The 19,274-nt window shown below is 44.4% G+C and overlaps 1 protein-coding gene across 2 annotated transcripts in view; it reads right to left on the reverse strand.

Annotated features, from left to right (window-relative positions):
* The window catches only part of RYR3 (ryanodine receptor 3), a 502,828-nt gene that overhangs the window by 35,605 nt on the left and 447,949 nt on the right, over positions 1–19,274 (reverse strand). For both annotated transcript variants that reach the window (XM_053594081.1, XM_053594080.1), the window contains 13 exons: positions 16,283–16,453; positions 15,901–15,960; positions 13,848–13,979; positions 12,743–12,855; positions 9,910–10,006; positions 8,246–8,352; positions 7,617–7,668; positions 6,646–6,702; positions 5,660–5,759; positions 5,426–5,505; positions 3,615–3,691; positions 943–1,016; positions 346–363 (listed from right to left, as the gene is read on the reverse strand). In XM_053594081.1, the coding sequence (XP_053450056.1) occupies positions 346–363; positions 943–1,016; positions 3,615–3,691; positions 5,426–5,505; positions 5,660–5,759; positions 6,646–6,702; positions 7,617–7,668; positions 8,246–8,352; positions 9,910–10,006; positions 12,743–12,855; positions 13,848–13,979; positions 15,901–15,960; positions 16,283–16,453 (1,138 nt within the window). The remainder of the gene's footprint in view (positions 1–345; positions 364–942; positions 1,017–3,614; positions 3,692–5,425; positions 5,506–5,659; positions 5,760–6,645; positions 6,703–7,616; positions 7,669–8,245; positions 8,353–9,909; positions 10,007–12,742; positions 12,856–13,847; positions 13,980–15,900; positions 15,961–16,282; positions 16,454–19,274) is intronic.

Raw genomic sequence — 19,274 nt, forward strand, 5'->3', positions numbered from 1 at the left:
AGGCACATGACTGCAAAAACGACAGGGATGTGGTGTCAGAATGGTTTGGAAAGGGGACTTTGGGCGAATGGTGATAAACTCAATCACACTGAGCTCAGGCTGTAAAGCGGATACCCAAGAAATGCATTTGTAACGGTAACAACTGGGACGGTGGCAGTAAATGGTTCCCAGTCCATAGCCCATGCTTTACAGATGGAAGACACTTCTTTAATTAAGTATCAAACTGCCGAGTAAAACTCCACATGCAGCCACCAAGCCTCAAATGTGTCTGTGCTGAGGCAACTAAATGAGATCTCTTAGGATTTGCACACATGATAGGAACTCAGGCCAGAAACTCAAACTTACCACGTTCACGGACAATGACTAGTGATAAGAGAAAAACAGAAGAATACAAAGTAAGAAAATCATGAACACCATGATAAAATGGCTGTAGTCAAAAGTGGCTTTGTGTACACACCCTGACTGGATGCTGGCTTTATCAAAGCTACTGACAGAAACATTTTGCTGACACGGATCAAGTCTTTGCAGATTAAGAAGCAGTAAGTATGGGCTCTGACCAGAAGTAGTTAATTAAGATTTCAATCAGGCCGGCCTTGGTGACTCTTGCCTGTAATCCTAGCTCTTGGGGAGGCGGAGGCAGGTAGATTGCTTGAGCTCAGGAGTTCAAGACCAGCCTGATCAATAGTCAGACCCCATCTCTACTAAAAATAGAAAAACTAGCTGGGCATTATGGCAGGCGCCTGTAGCCCCAGTAACTCAAGGAGGCTTAGGCCAGAGGATCGCTTGAGCCCAAGAGTTTGAGGTTGCTGTGAGCTATGACCTAACAGCACTCTACAAAGGGAGACTTTGTCTCAAAAAATATGTAAGTAAATAAAATAAAATAAAATAAATAAAAGATTTCAGTCAGGATGTGAATGGCCTTCACATTCATTGGCTACTTACGTGTTCCTTCTTCAGTCACCATCCCCAGGCCTTCAGCTTTATTCTGCCTCTCAAATGCATTCAAATCAAGGACACTTTTAACAGACAAAAGGAAACAAGGTTCAGGGCTATGCACACAGCTAATGTCAATGTATCTATTGACTAAGAATATCCTGTCCCTGTGTTATGATAAACAGACTAACATGTTACGGTGTAGTTGAAAGGCTCAGGGCTTTGTGGCAAGCAGTGTTGTTTACAATGCCAGTGCACACAGACCTCACCACAATGACAGGGTCATAAACACAGTGGTGACTGTCACTGTTTTTCTAGTTTGAGTCCTGTCTTATAGATGAAGATTTAGAAAGGCTCTCCCAATAAAGAAGGAATGATTTGTTTCTAAGATTTCTCAAGGACAAGTTTACCTTTAATTGCCCTAAGTAATGTTAGCGTCCCACCCTTACAGAGTTCCTCTGAGAGTCATGTGGAATTTTGGTTTCCAGAGCTCGGATGAACTCTGGGAGAGCTGCGAACACCCAGATTTGGAAGGACTGTGCCCTCTGACGCGTCCTGCATTGTCCAGGAGCCAATAGCAGCTGAGATTAGGTTTCTCTGCAGATAATGGTGTCTGGTGGTATTTCTGAACTTGGGACAAGTGGGTCTCATTTTTGTCCCTACTTCTCCCAATCTTCCCAGTCACAGCCACGGCTGAATTTTACTAAGCCAGGAAGCCCTAGACCAACCCATTCTTGACGATGAGAATACTCTGTGATCATGTTATTTCTAAGTAGGGCTCATTCTATTTTACTAACAGAGTCTAACACTTTCCCCAATCTGAAAGGTCTCATAGAATATGGAACATAAAGTCTCATGAGTCTAGAGCTCTTAGGGAAGCTGGCTAAGTTCATGAAGAATCTTCCAAGTCCAGCTTTCCTTTTACCCTTGGACAAAGAGAACTGTCAGACTAGAAAGACAGTGGGGAAAAATTCAGCATCCCTTCTCCCTTTTTAGGGAGTCACATACATTCTGCAATTTAGGCAAGTTTTAAATAGAAAACAGTGAAATCTCTATTGTCATCTTCGCTGTTCTTTTCCTAGACTCTGCTGGAAAAAGGTCCTGCTCAACAACACGAAACTAACCTTTTACTTTTGTCTTGCCATTGGGGAAGATACCATGTAAAAGGACATTTGGACATAGTTGCTTTGAAATAGCAGTTTTGATTATGAGTCTGTGCAGTACACATTCCTGACCTTTGTTCCATCCCCAAACACCCACTTTGAATATTTTAAATCTCTCCACTGCTTAAATATTTTATAAATATGTATTACTTTTATAATCATCAAAACCCACTAAGATGGGGTGGCGCCTGTGGCTCAAGGAGTAGGGTGCCGGCCCCATATACCAGAAGTGGTGGGTTCAAACGCAGCCCCAGCCAAAAACTGCAAAACAAACAAACCCCACTAAGATACCTTAAAACTTGTGTTAGAACTCAATTGGCATCTAAGTGTAAATGACTTTTTTCTTCAAGTCACCATTATAAAGGAGTTTATCAATATTAAGAATTACTGAATACTGAGAGAACTCTTAGAAATTTCAAGGATAATTTCATGAGCAACATGGAACTGAACTGCCTTGATTTTTGCCATCTCTGAGTTCAGATGTACTATTTTACCCTCAGTGATTCAGGTCTGGTAATATTACCTTGCCTTTTCCTGGGAGAAATAATAAACAAATAGACTGTTAGTAGAAAACAATAGAGAGAGCTGAAAACAAGACACTGTATTGGAGCTCGGATGTGCTCCCCTCTGCCCTGGGGGACGTCATTTATCCAGTCAAATAAGTTCTGCACAATTATGAAGTCTACCAAAAGAAAAGATGTCCTTCTTCCAAATTTTCCAATGAAAAACATAATACTCCATTTTAAAGCATATTAATTGGAAGCAAAGGAGCTAGATAATTAAAACTTTGATTTATTTTAGAATGAGTGGCAGCCTATTTAAAATACACATGAATTTCACAGAATAAGTTAACTCTTAGACTGCTGGTTCATTTCTCAAATGAGGACTTTATGACTCTTGCTTATATATTGTTTATTTGTCACAGAGTTCCACTATGAGGGGCAATCTACATAGCTTTATAATATAAACTGAAAGTTTAAAGCTTCGTTTTTCAAGCTGTGCCAAAATGTTCCCAGGACAAAATGCACCTGGGTCAAAAGGATGAGTCAAAATATGTTATCCTGCCTAGCCCCCGACATTTTTCTAGCTCAAAAAATTGCTAAAGATAAACAGAGAGCTCAATGGGTCTAATTAAAACACAGCCTGGAGTCACAGTGAGGTATTTCTCATTTTATCATTTTCTGGCTGACTTTTACAGGCATCTATATTTGAGGGGGCACTGAATGTGCTCACTGAGCATCCTAGGAGAACAATAGGAAAAAGGACAGAAGGAAGGATGAGTAGATACAGCATCTGCACCGCAGAGAAGCCTGTGTTGGTAGCTGATGGAGACTGGTTTTCCCCCTCTGAATGCTATTTGAATGCAGACTCCAGGCCAAAATGCTAAACTCACTTAGCTTTCTAAAGCGGGGACTCCTCTCTGAATAGTTCCATGGAAGGCCAGTTTATTCTGCGCTTACCCCTTTCCTTGCATAGTGAAGAATTTAAAAAATGCTCCAGTGTTTTTCTCACGTTTACCTGCAAGACTGCATAAGACCGGAGAGGCTTTGGAAGAACCCAGCATCCTTTTTCTCCTTGAGGTAATCCAGCATTTTCTGCGAGAGAGACACATTGTGAAGGGAAAAGCAGCGTGTGTGCCACAAGCGCCGCTGCTCCCGAGCCTGATGGAGAAATTCCCAGCCACACGGGCACACAGAGTCGGCTCTCTGTCTGCAAAGGTAGAGTCCCTTGGGGTGGGCCACATTTATTTTATAACAGCCCACTGGTGCCTCTACTCAAGTACAATTAACATTCCTGGGTTTGCTGTCCGAAGTCTCTCCTGCCCCAGGACTGTGATAGAGGGACCCTCAATATTACTGAGGTATAACCTGAACAGCTCGTGCTATGACTCTGGCAGACAGGATTGCAAAGAGTTCAGGCAATAATGAACCTAGCTGAAAACTCAGTATTTCTTTTACAATGAGACTCTGCTTCCTTTGTTTTTTGCTACTGGGAGGGCAGAATTTTGTCTGACATGAAAAACACTTTGTTTGTTTAAAAAATAAATAAAAGGTTCTGCAAGAAAGCCAGGTAGTGGTGGAAGAGAGTAGAAAATGGGTGAGGTGCGACCTAAAAATGATAGCTCGGGCTGAATTGAAGAGTTCACGTGCAGGAATGGTAGTTACGAATGTGGGGGCTTTCAAAAGCCCTGGGATATAACCCTTATGCGTGTAGAAGGTCTGTTTGAAATGTCACTTTCCTGGGCACACAGATGCTTTTAGCCAGAGACAGGAGTGCCTGGGAGATAATGGACAATCCCTGTCTTCTGCAGCCAGTTCCAATTCAGATTGTTGAATCATACCATGCACCAGGCCCTCAGCGCTATGCTGCTGTGTGTTGTCTCATGGAAAACACACTAGAATGTAAGCTGCATGTTGGCAGAGGTTGTTATTTGTATTACTCATGCTAGACCTTCAACCCTTACAGCCAGGCCTGGTGTGGTCTGCAGTCAATAGATAGTTCTTCAATGAATGAATGAATGAATGAAAATAACAGGCTTCACTCACAGGATTGCAAAGAGTTCAGGCAATAATGAACCTAGCTGAAAACTCAGTATTTCTTTTACAATGATGCTTCTGGCTCACAGTAAGGCAGCCAATAAGCGAAAGTGCTGAAAGAAAAACCTAAGCCTTAGGAAACTTCCAGGGCTGCAGTCCCAAGCCCTGGCCATGAACCTGTACTGAACCTGCAGCCTGTTAGGAACTGGTTTGAACATCAGGAGGTGAGCAGCGGGCTTTGAGAATCTAATGCCCGATGGTCTGAGGTGAAGATGTAATGTACTTGAATCTTCCTGAAACCACCTCCCCACTCCCAGAAATTTGTAGAAAAATTATCTTCCATGAGACTGGTCTCTGGTGACAAAATGGTTGGGGACCACCATTCTAGGGTATATGTATGGAAGGCTATGTTAACCAGTGGGATGAAAGCGTGTCAAATGGTCTGTGAAGCTAGTGTATAATGCCCCATGATCATATCAATGTACACAACTATGATTTAATAAAAATAAATAAATAAAACCCAGAGGGGGGGAAAAAAAAAGAAAATCCTCTACTAATGAAAAAAACTAAATGTTTTTGTCTTTAATCCTGAGTAAAACCTCTTTGTTGAGTACACATTTGCCTGCAGAATTTCAGCCTTCTGTGTTTCCAGCTACTTTTTTGTAATTGGCCACTAAGAACGAACCCAGCCACGTGAGGGATTTGGGGTGGGCACCCGCTGCAGCAGCCAACGCCTCTTCCCTGAAGCATGACAGTTGTCAAATGTGAATCCCCCAGGAACCTGCCTGTTACCTGCTGCACACCAGTGTTGCCTCCGTTCAGAATGGCGATCCCCAGCTTCAGAGTCTCAACTACCATGGGGCTCATCTCACCTGCCAAGGTGAAGATTCTGTTCAATCACCAAGGAGACAGATGGTAAATCGCATCTACTGGGCTTTATCAGGGCTCTTTAATAATGCCTCTGTGTCACAACAGGATATCTCTGTGCAAGTTACATGGGACAATCCAGAAAACCAGGCCAATCACCTTTGCTGGCGCTTATCATCTGTAGGACCATCTCTGCTGTGCCGCGCTCATGCAGCCGAGCTTGCTGATAGAGGGTTTTCTGTTTCTCCATCTCTTTCTCCTGGAAAAAAAAAAAAATCACAAGAAAAGATTTATCCCCTACCCCCTACCAGGGAGTTCACCGTGGTGAGGTGAGAGAGAGAGACTTTAGTTGCCTAACGAAAGCAACACACATCATTTTGAATACAGCAGACCCCTGAAATTTATTTCCAGATACTACCTAGCTTTCCAAAACCATCAGCCCATAACACATCCCATTCCTTTTGGATACTACACTTATAGGACACGACCCATCATTACAATGGGTTTGTTTCAATGGTGTGTCCCTCAGGGAAACCTGCTAAGGGGTCAACTTGAGTGTGTCTGAACGTAGGAGTTGCCTGCTAATCTAAAATACTCCGAACACAGTTAAACACTTTTTATCAGACATGTGCTGCTGGAATGCCAAACCCATGCAGAGTATAATTATATTAATTTCCTTCTTCTATGTTCTATTGTCCCTTGTTTATAAAAGAGTACAAGTACCCTCATGTAGTTTAATGTTGGGACTTTCAGGGTCCTGCACTACCTCAGAAATAAAAATCACTATAAATCTGTATTTATGGAATAGTAGTGCACAAACCATTCCAGTGTCTTCATTCCTCTAATTTTTCATTTTTCTGATTTTTTTCATTTTAGATGTTTGAATTTGTCCCTCTCTAGCTCCTGTTACCACAGTAACTGAGTAGAATTTTGCATAAGAACAAAAGTAGTGAGTTGGCTTGCTGGCTGGTGTCCTGCCTGCGACCTCGTGTTGGACAGACAGACAGCAGAACCACAGCTAACCTGTGTGAATTATCACTCTCCTGGTGGGCAAGCCATGTGTGTTAATGTCAGCGCCCACCTCTGCAGGCCTGGCCTATTGGCTCTGGAGGGTGGCCCTGTTTTCAATCTTCATGAAAACTTACTTCAAAAGTTTTTTCCTTGTCTTCCTCCTCTTCTACGTCCTCACCACTTTGACAACTCTGGTTCCCGTGGAGCAGAAAAAGGATACAGCCAAATTAAAGGTGAGCCGCTTAAAAAAATCCTGTTCTATTTTCCAAAGGTAAGGGGACAGGACATAATTCACAAGCACCCCAGGACCTCAGTGCGGTGTAAAACCAGGAACATTTGGACCACAGCAGGGCAATGTTCTTTTCTAAATGCCATCTTCACAGTTACCAAGAGGCTCAGAAATGAGAACATTAAGATCACATCAGTAATGGGGACCTGTCTGGTTTAATCACAGACCTGACTCTTCTACCTTAGTAAAGTCCTGGTGTTAGTGGGAGACAGGAGTGCAGGGAGCAGCCCCTGGGGCATGGTAAGAAGATTGGGACACTTGGGGTGTGAATCCTACAGTGCCTCCCCCTGTCCCCCCCATCTTTATTGTGGCTTTGTTGTGCAGCTAGATATTGGAACAGGACATTCTGCCTGGCATGAAAGCTTCCCATTTGGGGAACAGTTCCCTTATCCACCCAGCATTCCCGAGGTCACCATCTTTCTAGGTGACATAGGACACCTCCGGTCATTCTACGTCTTCCAGAAAAGCAGGAGCTCCCTCTAGTTTCTAAGCCTGTTTCCTTCGCCTTTCTGAAGATGTGTTCTGAGCATTGAAAACAAAAAGGAAGTCTGTATGCCCAAGCCCCATTTAGCTGGCTTCAATACTGTCTTGTGAACGTGGCCCCCGGCCCCACTCTTTCTGCAAAGCATCAAGGTTTCCTTAAGAGAACGGGGGGATGTTTTACTAATGTCATCCTTACGGCACGTGAACTGTGCAATGCCTGGTATCGATGTCATGCCCACGTTCTAGGCTTGCTCTCCAATATGACAGTTTCTGTGTGCCTGAAGAGCTCTAAGGGAAGACAGACAGAGACAACGGCAGAGAACTCAGGTGTACCTTGGCCATCATACTGGAATAAGAAGTGTACAAAGGGTCGTCTTCCAATTTGCTGGAAAGAATAGAGGACATATTTAGCAGGCTACTCTTTAGACCTCATCGGAAAGACCACAGTCACATAAGTATCAAATTATAGCAGAACCTCTGTAATGTGACCACCAATGGGCTGTAACCAACTGGTCAATATATGGAGGTGGTCAACATAAGGAATTAGGCCTATGGTTCTAATACCTACATGTGGTCTAGGAAAATTAGGTCAATTTAAGGAGGTAGTCAATGTAGGGTGGTGGCCAACTATGGAGGCTCTACTGTATAGGAACTAGTGAATTAATTAAAAAATCTCTTCTCCCACCCCGATTTTTAGAAACCATTTTGAAAATCTGAACCAGCATTGGCCTGACATGGAATTCAGGGATGAAAGTTATAGTTTCAGGCCTTCTAATCTCCAGCTCAGTGTCTGGTATTCTTAGGAAAGGGCTGTGGCTGGTGTAATTTCCCTAGACGTCTCTTGATGACCATCAACAGGGCAGCAAGGAGGGCTGCCCTGATCTGGCCTCCCTTTCCACGCTCTGCTGTCTGCAAGCTGGACACACCCATCCCTGGTGTCCTGGTGTCCTGATGGTACTGACCTCCTCTCCGTGAGAGCATTGCGGCTAAAATGGAGAATGATCTGATGGAGCGGGTCAGGCTGCTTTTCCTTCTCCTCTTCCTCTTCCTCTTCCACCTTGGGAGATTTCTACACAAACCAACACAGACAGGCTTTAGGCATGAACTTTATCACACGCCACGCAGCTGCATGCGGACAGAGAGAAGGCAGAGCGCAAGGCACAGAGTGCATCAGACTAAAAGCACGAAAGGAACCCACCACGTCAGTCTTATTTCAGGACAGAAGCCCTATGAAAGCAAGGTTTGGGATACACATACATATTTTTTCCCCAGCCAATCAAATAAACATTCCAATTTTAGGTTAAAACAAAAGAAAAAGCAAAAGGCTGACTATGGGGAAGAGCTACAGACCTCAGTCAGCAGAACTCTCATGCAAGCTCTGGGCACCTGAGTTCGGGAGGGAAACCCAGCAGGGTCACCTGAGAAACTGGGTCTCTCTGGCCAACACCTGGAATTTCTCTTGGAGAGCTAAGCTGGAGATGGCAGTGGGGTAAGAATTATGAAGCAGTGGGCCCATTTGGGGTCTAATACTATTCTAGACTCCACCCAGCAAAATATTTCTTTCTGAACCTTGCTCCTGATTCTAAAATCCTGATTGCTACTGAGAGCTGTTGCCTTCATTTCTCTTCTTATCACATCTTTTCGCCATCTCCTTTACAGAAAGGGAACCAGAAGGTGACGCCAGAGGTGAAAGTGAGTTTCGAGCAGTAGCAGAGCCAGCTGGGTGGACCAGGTTGTGTGAATGGTTCAGAAGAAGCAGAGGACTGAACTGGTGTGCACCATGCACTTCACACTAAGCAAGAAACTGGGGAAACCAAGGAGGTGTCTTTCACACAGACCAGAATGGATGAGGAGAATGAAGGACATAAAGATAAATGGAAGAAAAATGAGAGGAAAAAGCTTAAAGGAGGAAAAGAGAGAGAGGAAAAGAAACAAAGGATGATGGGGAAAGAGAGAAAGAAAGATGTGGAAAAGAGTGAACATGAGAAACACAGGGCAGGACTCATGGAGACAGTAGCTGTGAGAAGCAAGATAAACGGAAGAGATAAAGAACCATGGTGGGGCGAGAGGGGGAGACTAAAGAGGGGAGGGTTTATCTTATTTCTGAACCAGGAAGAGGCTCCTGGTGCCTCTGCAATAGCCCTTTCCTCCTTGTGTGTCATTTCAAGTGGTTTGAGACAATGAGGTCTGTTAGAAACAGGACATACTAAATTTCCTGAAGGGCCAAATACAGAAGTGTGAAATGCCAGGAAGGTATTTAGATGCATCTTCCCCAAAGCAGAGCTACTGAGTAGGGATGTGGGGCTTTGGCTTTGGCCTCCTGCAACCAACGGTGCACAAAACTTAACTGAGCATGAACTCCCCATGACACGACTGTGCATCTCAGGAAACAGTAGGGCTTCACAGGGATGAGGATGAGGATAGTGTTAGCGCCTCCAAGTGAAAATTCATCCTCTGGCTCTTAGGACCATTAGCAAGGGCCTCCCCTGAGAATTTCCACAGCTAGTTCCTTTCAGATCTATATACGTGATTCTTTGTGAACGTTTAGCTGTTAGAAGCACACACACAAGTACAAAAATCAAATTCATTCACACTCACATCTGCTACCAGTTGAGTCAGTACTTACAGCCAAATCCTGAACTAGTTTCTCTTCAAAGGAATACTCCTCTGTTTCTATCCAAAACCTCTGATAGCCATGGAGGAAGAGGTTAATAGAGCGGTGCCTGAGCGGAAGGGGTGAGAGTGAGGTCAAGGGGGAGCCATGGAACGTGTTCTTTTAGTTTGGCAGTTCATGGTTAGTAAGCCGGACAGACTTTTGTACAATTCTTATCTTCTGATTGGTCAGGGTGGCCCGCAGCACACTGTAAGCACTCATTCATTGCAAAGAAACCAGAATCTTCTACCGTGAAGGTTCCTGAATATTGAAGAACCTTCTGAAAATAACGATCGTCAATGCAAGACATAGTAGAACCCGTCATCCTGCTCTGGTCTTCACATTTCCCCTCTAACGAAAACTGTATCATTAGGTCAAGCCACCGTCCTGAAGTGTTGCTTCACATGGCAGCTTAGTGATTCCTTTAGGCTGAGTACCCATCCAGGTAATCTGATCTAAATCATGCTGATGGTGAGTGCTTTAGTCTCGGGATATGCTAGAGACACCAAGGTGTGGCTTCATTTTATTCTCCAAGTAACCACATTAGCAAGTAAAACCACCACTCCAGGTTTTACCAAGTAAGGAGAGGCTAGGCGTGTTACATCACTAACATATTCTCCGCATGCCTGGTGGATTCTAGCTAAGCCCCTCGTATGTGGGAAACACTCTATAGGCCGGGGTGGCCTTCTGGGAATATTAGCCACCATGTAGTAGCTGAGTATTTACCAAATGTGAGAAGAGTGGTGAACAGGGAAAGGGGGAGGACAGGAAGATAAGAGTCATTACCAGACCCATTAAAACCTGGTCATGGTTTTCGGCAGAAGATAGTCTCTGCCATCTTTCTTCAAAACCTGACCAATCAGAGTTCTTTTAAAAAATTGTACAAATTTGTGCGTTTTTTTTTTTTTTTATGGCAATGTTAATTCATGGTCAAGAAAGGAGGAATGTGCAGAGAATGGACAGGTCTCTCCACAAGTTACATTACCATTAAAACGGGTATAAGCCTGTCATACTGAGTTTTTTCATTAACCTTTTCCAGCCAAACCCGTTGAAAGGTGCTCAGGAAGAAATTGCTAATTTTGTGTCTGGAGAAAAGCATACAGGTTTTCTTTTAAAAACTAACATCAGAGAAACAGTTTCCACATGATAAAATAATTCCTGTTAGCCCTTTAGTTTGCAAGAGTCCATGCAGTTTAGATCATCACAAAGTGGAGAAGAGGAGTTGCCTCCATCATCAGCTTCTCAGTTGTTATGAAACTACTTAACAATCCTCCATGCTAGAGAGAATACCCAGGGCAACTCCTCTGAAACAACGGGGCCTGGGATGCCCATGTTCTGTCATAGCCACAGTGAATTCTGGACTTTATCTCACCCACACGGAGGTAAAACTGCTGCAGGAGCAGTTTAAATATCTGAGGTAGGGGACTAACATTTTCAGTGGATTTAGAAAAAAAATGCTTGTTTTTGAGAGACATAATTTCTGCCTAGCTGTCCTGGCCCTGGAGACATGTACTTATAGCTGAGGCCTTTCCTGCTTAATTTTTCAGCATTCTATGCATGAATTCTATTTGATTTAGTGGTGCCTAATTATTTTTCGAAGACAGTAACCTGACTTCTCGAGAGAGACCTGTTGGAGCAGGTGTGTGTTTCTGAGGCCACGATTTTCAACTATCTTCAAAGATTGTAACTAGGAAAGCTCAGGTGGCCAGCTGGCTCAGGCCACGGGTATAGGACACTCTGGGCAAAGGATGGCCAAGTTTGATGAAAGCAAAATGTCACATATAGGAATGGTCCTCTACCTAATATTCCAAACAAACACATTTATTTACATGAGATTCAGAATATACTTGTCCAAGTCACTTTACTTGTCCTGAATGTTCCTATTGATTTGAAAATTGATGAAGCAGAGGCTGATAGTCAATTGCCTGCTTTTAATAAAATCATAGGCCTGACCTTAGCAGCTTTGCACGATCAATCTGAGGATGGAAATGTTGCAGAGTCAACAGTGACACTGAGGCAGTCTCAGTGGTCATCACTGGCCCTGTCTGTCACTGACACCGTTCCCTATATTGGCAGAAGATATCAACACAGGCTTTTCAGAAAGGCTTTCAAATATCTTTTACTTTCAGGTAGAAGCCAAACACAGGTAAAGGCATCATGCCCGCGATGAGCCTCTTGGGGCATCTCTAGCCTTTCTATATCTTCACGGCAAGTGCGGATGCCAAAAGATTCTCAAGTTACATTTCAGTTCCTGCTGAGGAAGTGATAATTTTTTTTTTTTTTTTTTTTTGCAGTTGTTTTGGCTGGGGCCGGGTTTGAACCCACCATCTCTGGTATATGGGGCCGGGGCCCTACTCTTTTGAGCCCCAGGCACCTCCCGGAAACGATAATTTTTATGTCAAGTGCCTAAGCAGAGAAATACTGTTTGACCTGCTGATAGAATTTGGAGTAAAGTGTTTTAGAAAATGGATCCTTTTTTCCAGAAGGCTTTATATCTCACAAAGAATTTCACCTCAGCAACAGCAGAGCGTCTCCATAGGCACTAACTTGGTACTTCATAGTGCAAAATGGAGAGCTGAATGGGCATGGGTGCCGGGGAATCTCATCTGGATTCAGTCTGTATGTTTACCTTGATGGCCTTAGCAGGCCCTATGTTATGTAGACAGCTGCAGGTCCATAGGACAAGGACTTCAATTTCTATTCCTTGGATCAAGAGTGTAAGGGCCAGAAGAGAGCACAGCTCTGGGAAGATACCTCAATTCCCATCACTGGCTGGAATGCCAGAGAAAAATAATGGAATACTTACCTTGGCAGGTTGTAGAGAGGGGCCATCCTGAAACAGGCCACCACCGCCCGTTTCCGTTGCTTTGACAACAGTTTGTGCCAGACAGCCTTCTTGGACCTCAAAGGCTGTTCCACCTGAGGAGAATTCACATGAGGAGGTACACACTATGGCTGATCTTCTGGTGGTGATACTGGGTTTCCCCATTCAGAGCTGGACAGGGAACCCCCATTTTCTAGGCCTTGGCAAACAGGCCTTTCCAGACTGCATTCTCTAGACTCATGGTCAGAGAAAAAGCAGGCTGATCAGTAGGTATCTCATATGGGCGGTCCCCCAAGGAGTGAAAAACATCCACCCTGCAGCCTCACTTGGGACAGAGACTGAGAAGACTGCTTCTATTCATTTGCTAAACAACATGGCAGAATGCTTCCTGCCAGCTCCTGGCCAAGTGTGACACACATTCCCAAGAATGTGTTTGGACTCCCTGCTCCAAGGCAGTATATGAACCCCAAGACAGAAGGCCCACTGGAGGCTTCCCACTTGGGTTCAACAGAAAGAAGTTTCTGTTGCCCTTCTTTCCTTCTCTATTCCTTTCTCTGTCAAGAAACGCTATCCTGTCACTTATCTGTGTGGTCCGGTGGGTTCATTCTTTGAATCTCTGACATCAAGGACTCAGGATAAAGAAATTCTGCAACAGTGGCAAAAGATAGTCATCTGTAGCTCAGACTTTTTAACTTTGGAAGAATTTTGGCTTCGCAACCACAGCTGGCAAAATGTACCCAGTGGTAGATGATTCAGCTTGCAAAGGTCTTAGATTTTCTTATTTCGCCCAACTCTGTTTAGTCATTTATTGCTTAACATCAGCTTTATAAATGCTGTGGCACTTAAATGGGCCATTTGAGCTAATGGCAAGAATTTGTAAAACACTGGAAAGGTGAGGAATTGAGGGGCCTCAATCAATTTAAGGGTATTGCAAGGCACCAAAATGATACGTGGGGCGATCTGGGATAATCTTTGCTCCTTGTTTGCTCAGTCTTCCAAGGGCACTTGGAACTGAGAGCTGAGTGAAGACAGGAGGTCTGTCCTCTCCAGCATGACTTCCTCCCTCCCCAGGGCAGAGACTGCTCACCTGCTCCAGGTGGAAGACAGCTGCTGAAATTCTCTGTACACGTTCTACTGTCTTCTCTGGGTTACAAGGTTCTTCACTCTTAAGAACATCCTTGTAGAGATTTAGTTGCCATTTTACAGCTGGGTCATCAGACTGAAAAGAGAAGCACCCTTGTGAGATGAGCAAGTTATTGTACCACATACTGCAAAAGCCTTTTACTCCTTCCATGGCTGCATAGTAATCAAGACCCTCTATAGTATTGCTTCCCTCAGTTCCTCTATGGTCATCTTTTGGAACACTCTAGAGCAGTGGTTCTCAACCTTCCTAATGCCGTGGCCCTTTAATACAGTTCCTGTGGGTCGTGACCCACAGGTTGAGAATCACTGCTCTAGATGTTCTGTAGGAACTTCTTATTCTAGCGTCCCTGTCTCTTAACTCTTCCATCACACATTTCACATTTTCCATCCCTTTATCTCTCTGTGCTACATTTTGGATAATTTCCTTAAAGCAAACTTCTAATCCATAAATTCTCTTTTCAGTTGTGTCTAGCCCATTTTTCAATCCATGTATTAGGTTTTTAATTTTAATGACTTTTTAATTTTTATAATCACTATGAGGTCTTTTATAAAACCCATCCTTCCCTTCTCCTTTTTAAAAAGATAATTTCCAATTATTGCTTTATAGATTCTATTGCTTCCTTTATCTCTGTTTTAATTACACTTATCTTTATTTATTTTTAATTACACTTATCTTTAAATCCCTTTCTAAAGCTCCTTATGCTTGAATTATTCGCTTTAATTCAAATGTTGACCATCTAATGGTGCTAGATTTCCTCATGTGCTTTGTAATTTTTTCTTTTTTTAAAGCTTGTCTTAAGGGGAAGTTCTATTTACTGTCATCTCAGTCCATATTTTAAGAGGCGGAGACTCTCCATGTGGTTTAATAGTTGTCTCTGCAGAATATTCATGCATTTCACTGGTTTAAGGTTAATTTTATGTAAGTTTCCCCCTTTGTATTTATGCAGATCATGGGTAATTAGATCTCACATGCCTTTTTCTTTAATATTATTAAAAAACCCAGCCCCTCACAATGCCCATTTGGCCTAGAGAACTCTGAGCTTTCCCAACAGCCTAGCTTCTCCTGATTTAGTGTGTTTTCTTTCTTCTGGAACTTGGGATTTCTTTTTATTGCCTTTTTTCTAGTAGACTATGTCTATTTATGCACCATTTCTATATGTTTTGGGTGGAAAGTAGAGGCTTTTGTGTTGGCTTAGCTCTCCATCTTAGGGCACAATGTATCTGAGGAAAGAGATGTTCAGATTCATAAGCCTGGAAACATCTCAAACAGCCTTTAAAATCAAAATTATATCTTTAGTTTATTATTGTACCAACTCAGACACAACATCATTTTGTTTTAAAATCTATCTAGAGAAGGTGTTGCTAAAGTTTCCCCACACCAGTGGTGTCCATTTCTCTGTTTAACAAGATTTACAGTCAGTACACTCTGGGACTGGATCTAAATTCCCTTGCTATGGCTTGGCGTTCACATAATGGGACGGAAGGCATGATCTTTGCATCCTCTTTGTAATAGCAAAGGAAAGGACAAAAATTAAGGGTAACCCCCCCCCCCAAATTAATGTCAATTTATGTATCAGTAGTTTTTTTTTTTTAATAGATACAGAATCTCACTTTATCGTCCTTGGTAGAGTGCCATGGCATCACATAGCTCACAGCAACCTCCAACTCCTGGACTTAGGTGATTCTCTTGCCTCAGCCTCCCAAGCAGCTGGGACTACAGGCGCCCGCCACAACGCCCGGCTATTTTCTTGTTGCAATTTGGCCGGGGCTGGGTTTGAACCCGCCACCCTTGGTATATGGGGCCGGCACCCTACTCACTGAGCCACAGGCGCTGCCCCCAAAATATTTTATCCTCAAAGTTAAAAATAATTAAATAGCACAGAGCTAGTCCTACCAAAACTTTTTTAGAACCTATTTAAAGAACACTATGCGAGAGGATGGCACCCTGCCCCTGAGGAAAGCCTAGGGGAGTTATGGAGCTCTTGCTATCTTCTCACCTTTTCCTGCAAGTGCAGGTTATTCCGCAGGTGTTCCTTGACCTCTTCATCTGTGTCCCTCTGTGGAAAGAGATGTCAAATTTTATTCCTAGAGATCACTGTGGAACTGCATGTGGGGTGTGGGGACATGTGGACAGTTACCGCGCAGTTTCGCCAGGATTGTTATTAGAAGAAGAAAAAATGCCATAGAGACTTGTCCTAAAGGGCATACACTGACGTCCAGACCAGCTTTGAAAATGAGGGCAGTGGCCTTTGCACACCTTGATTTCTGTTCGTCTCTCCCCTCACCCACACGGGAGTAGGACGGACCCTCCCGGAGCTGAGCCCCTTTCGCTCCCACCACCCGCCTTACACGCTCGGTGCAGTCAGAGGGGCAGCTTACATAGCCGTATCGTGACTTGGCCAGGGAGATCAGCTCCTGATCGCCCGGGGTGCACATATTCAAACCGATAGGCAGCATTTTCTTGAGAGCAGCCACGATGAGGGAGGTCTGGATGGAATATAAGTCTCCCCTTCGCTTTGTCTTCTTCCGTTCCTGGTCCTGTCCTCCAGACTAGGAGATGATGTTAAAATAAACAGAGAGGGGTTCAGTGACACTCTGAAAGGAACTGCCTTCTCTCAGAGGCCACCTGCCTCCATGTGACTCTGTCAGTACACTTTAAAGGATGGTAAAGGGAGAGTGTGTTAGACAAAGACAAACCAGCTGTAAAAAGACCAGCTGGGACCCTGAGCCGCCTCCTTCCGGGCATGCACACAAGACCATGTAGCCAGACACACATCACAGACACCTATGGTCTGGGCTCACTCACTTCTGGACTGAACGAACCAATACATAAGTGTTTTGCAAAAAGAATGACTTAATCACTGACAAAATGACCCCAGAAAAGTGAGGTTTCTGACACTGGGGAATCAGTACAGATGCGTAAGAACGTCCCCCACAGGGCATCTGCTCTATGTTTCCAAGGCAGGAGCTGGTGTTTCGGAGCACCTCCCCTCCACAGGGTATGTGAATTCTCACTGGGAGAGGAAATCCCCACACTGCTTTAGGAGCTGGCTAGGGGAAAGTTAGGAGAAAAACTGATGGCATGAAAGAAAGGAACCCCCCGAGTTCATGGGTGTTTGTACCCATCTCTGGCTTACACCTGCTTATCCTTCTCAGAGATGGTTCATTCAGTGAGGAATCAAACATACTGTGCCATGGCACTGTGGCAGCCCCACGCACCCGAGGACCCTGAGCCTCCACCGCACATGGATACAGACGGGTTCAAGGAAACCAGGCACTACAGTAACTTGAGTTTCACAGTGCCCAGTGGTAAAGGAGCTGGGATGACCACATGGTGCCCTGCTTGTGGGACTGTGCTTCAGCTGAACTAGAGGTAGGGAGGGCTGGGTAGCCTGAAGCAAGTTAAAAAGCCCTAGAGGGACGCTCTGCAGCGCTGTGGTTCCAGGAGCAGGGGCAGGCCAGATCCCCCTCCTAGAAGTGGCACACAAGATCCGGGCCTCCTAGCCTGGGGGTAAACTCATTTAATGAGACATGGGCTTTCTGAAGAGAAGTGGAAAGCCACAGTTAACACTGCCTTGGGACTAATATCTTTAAATTACTTTGCAAAACATGAAAGACATTCATAACTATGAACAGACACTCTGGAAAATGCTGCGAGTTCTTTTATCTCACCGCGGCAGCTGCACCTTCAGGTGGTTCTGTGACAGACACCACAGCCCCTGGCCAGCAGAACCTAGGCTGGCCAAACCCTGCCAGACGAGTCTACTGGTGGCAGGGGCACCTGGTGCTCCAAAACACCAGTCAGCCCTCAGGACAAGGGAGGCAGAAGGCGAGGAGGCTAAGAGAAGGAAGCCTGTTGTGTTTCAGAACACAGCAGAGGATGGAAGCGGGTTCACATGAAGGCTGGGTGTTCTGGCATTTCCTGAGTGCTGCAGGGTCCCTTACACCTTCTACTGCCAGATATAGAATTCCAAAGGTTGTTTCTTAGAGCAAAGCTCACTTATAGTATAATTACCCTGGAAAATGCTTTCAATCAAAACTAGAACTTGGTTATGTTTATATAAACTGTGTGGCATCATGTACACATAAAACTAGAACGTCAATGGTAATACATTGTATACTTTCAACGTATTACCATTAAATATGTAAATATGTTCAAAAACAGAACTATGTGGATTTGATGACATAATTTAAATTGTTTCCTGCTCATACTCTGATTTGGCTGATCCTATGTTCTTCTAATCATAAACGCTGCATATAGGGTGTGACTCCAATGTGCCTGCCATGTGTATAAAATACTAATAACCCTGTCAGTTTAGTAAATGAGAACAGGATGCTCAGGGAAGTTTAGTAATTTGTCCAAGGTCACACAGCAAGTGAGCAGCTGAGCTAACATCTGGACAGACTCTGTCCTGCCCAGGCTCCATTTCCCTCCTCTGACTGGGAGCTGCAGGTGACCTGGTTCCCGTGTTATCTCCCTTTCTCCACCACATACCTTAGAGTAGTGGACTTGGGACAAAAGCAGCAGATACACATTGATGGAAAAAAGGGAAAAATTTCTACATGAACAACTGGAAAACTGTCCCAGGGTTTACTCCGGCATATGCACATTTTATGCAAAAACTCATGGTTATCTCCTGACTTCGAAACCCTGAGTTTGGTCCTTGGAAGACTCTCTTTGAACCCCATGATTCTTGTGTACATGATTCTGAGCATGTACAGTATGAAAGGGCTGAGATCACTAGCAGAAAACAGGACTTTGACCCTGGTGCCTTCCTAAGGAGAAGTCCCTTGGGTTCCCAAGCCCAGTCAGTCATCCCTATGTCTGCTAGTGTGGGGGCTGCCACGAGGCAGCTGGGCAAGGGAGCAGAGATAGCAAGGAGACCTCGGTTAGGGCGAGGCTTGGCTGGCTTCCCCGGCTTCCCCATTCCAAGTGTGGGTAGGCCTACATTCACTGTTTGACAGGCAGTTGTCTTCCCTGGAAGCAGGCCTGGGAACCTCCAGGTGGGAATATCCATTCTGTACCACCCCCATGGTGATCACTGTGCAGAGGGGGCCAGAGCCTGGCACCTCTAAGACTAGGACAGAAAAGACACGTCATGCATTTGACCTGTACCTTTACTTGCATGGCCTGTGTGGAAAGACAAAAGAAAAGAAACAAGGAGAAGAGTTAGTCAGTGAAAGCAGGGCCCAAGGCATAAGGTACAACATGTTAGTCATCCCTTCCTAGCCCTAGTTTCTCAGCCAACACAAAAGAAACTCAACCATGCTGGAAGCTAGTTGAGCATGGAATGAAGAGTGAGTGGGAGGTTAGAATGGAGGTTAATTTGCTCAGAGGACTTATATCCAGCCCAAGCAATCTACCCCAGGC

Source organism: Nycticebus coucang, chromosome 6, assembly GCF_027406575.1.
Source record: "Nycticebus coucang isolate mNycCou1 chromosome 6, mNycCou1.pri, whole genome shotgun sequence".
NCBI classification, from domain to species: Eukaryota; Metazoa; Chordata; class Mammalia; order Primates; family Lorisidae; genus Nycticebus; species Nycticebus coucang.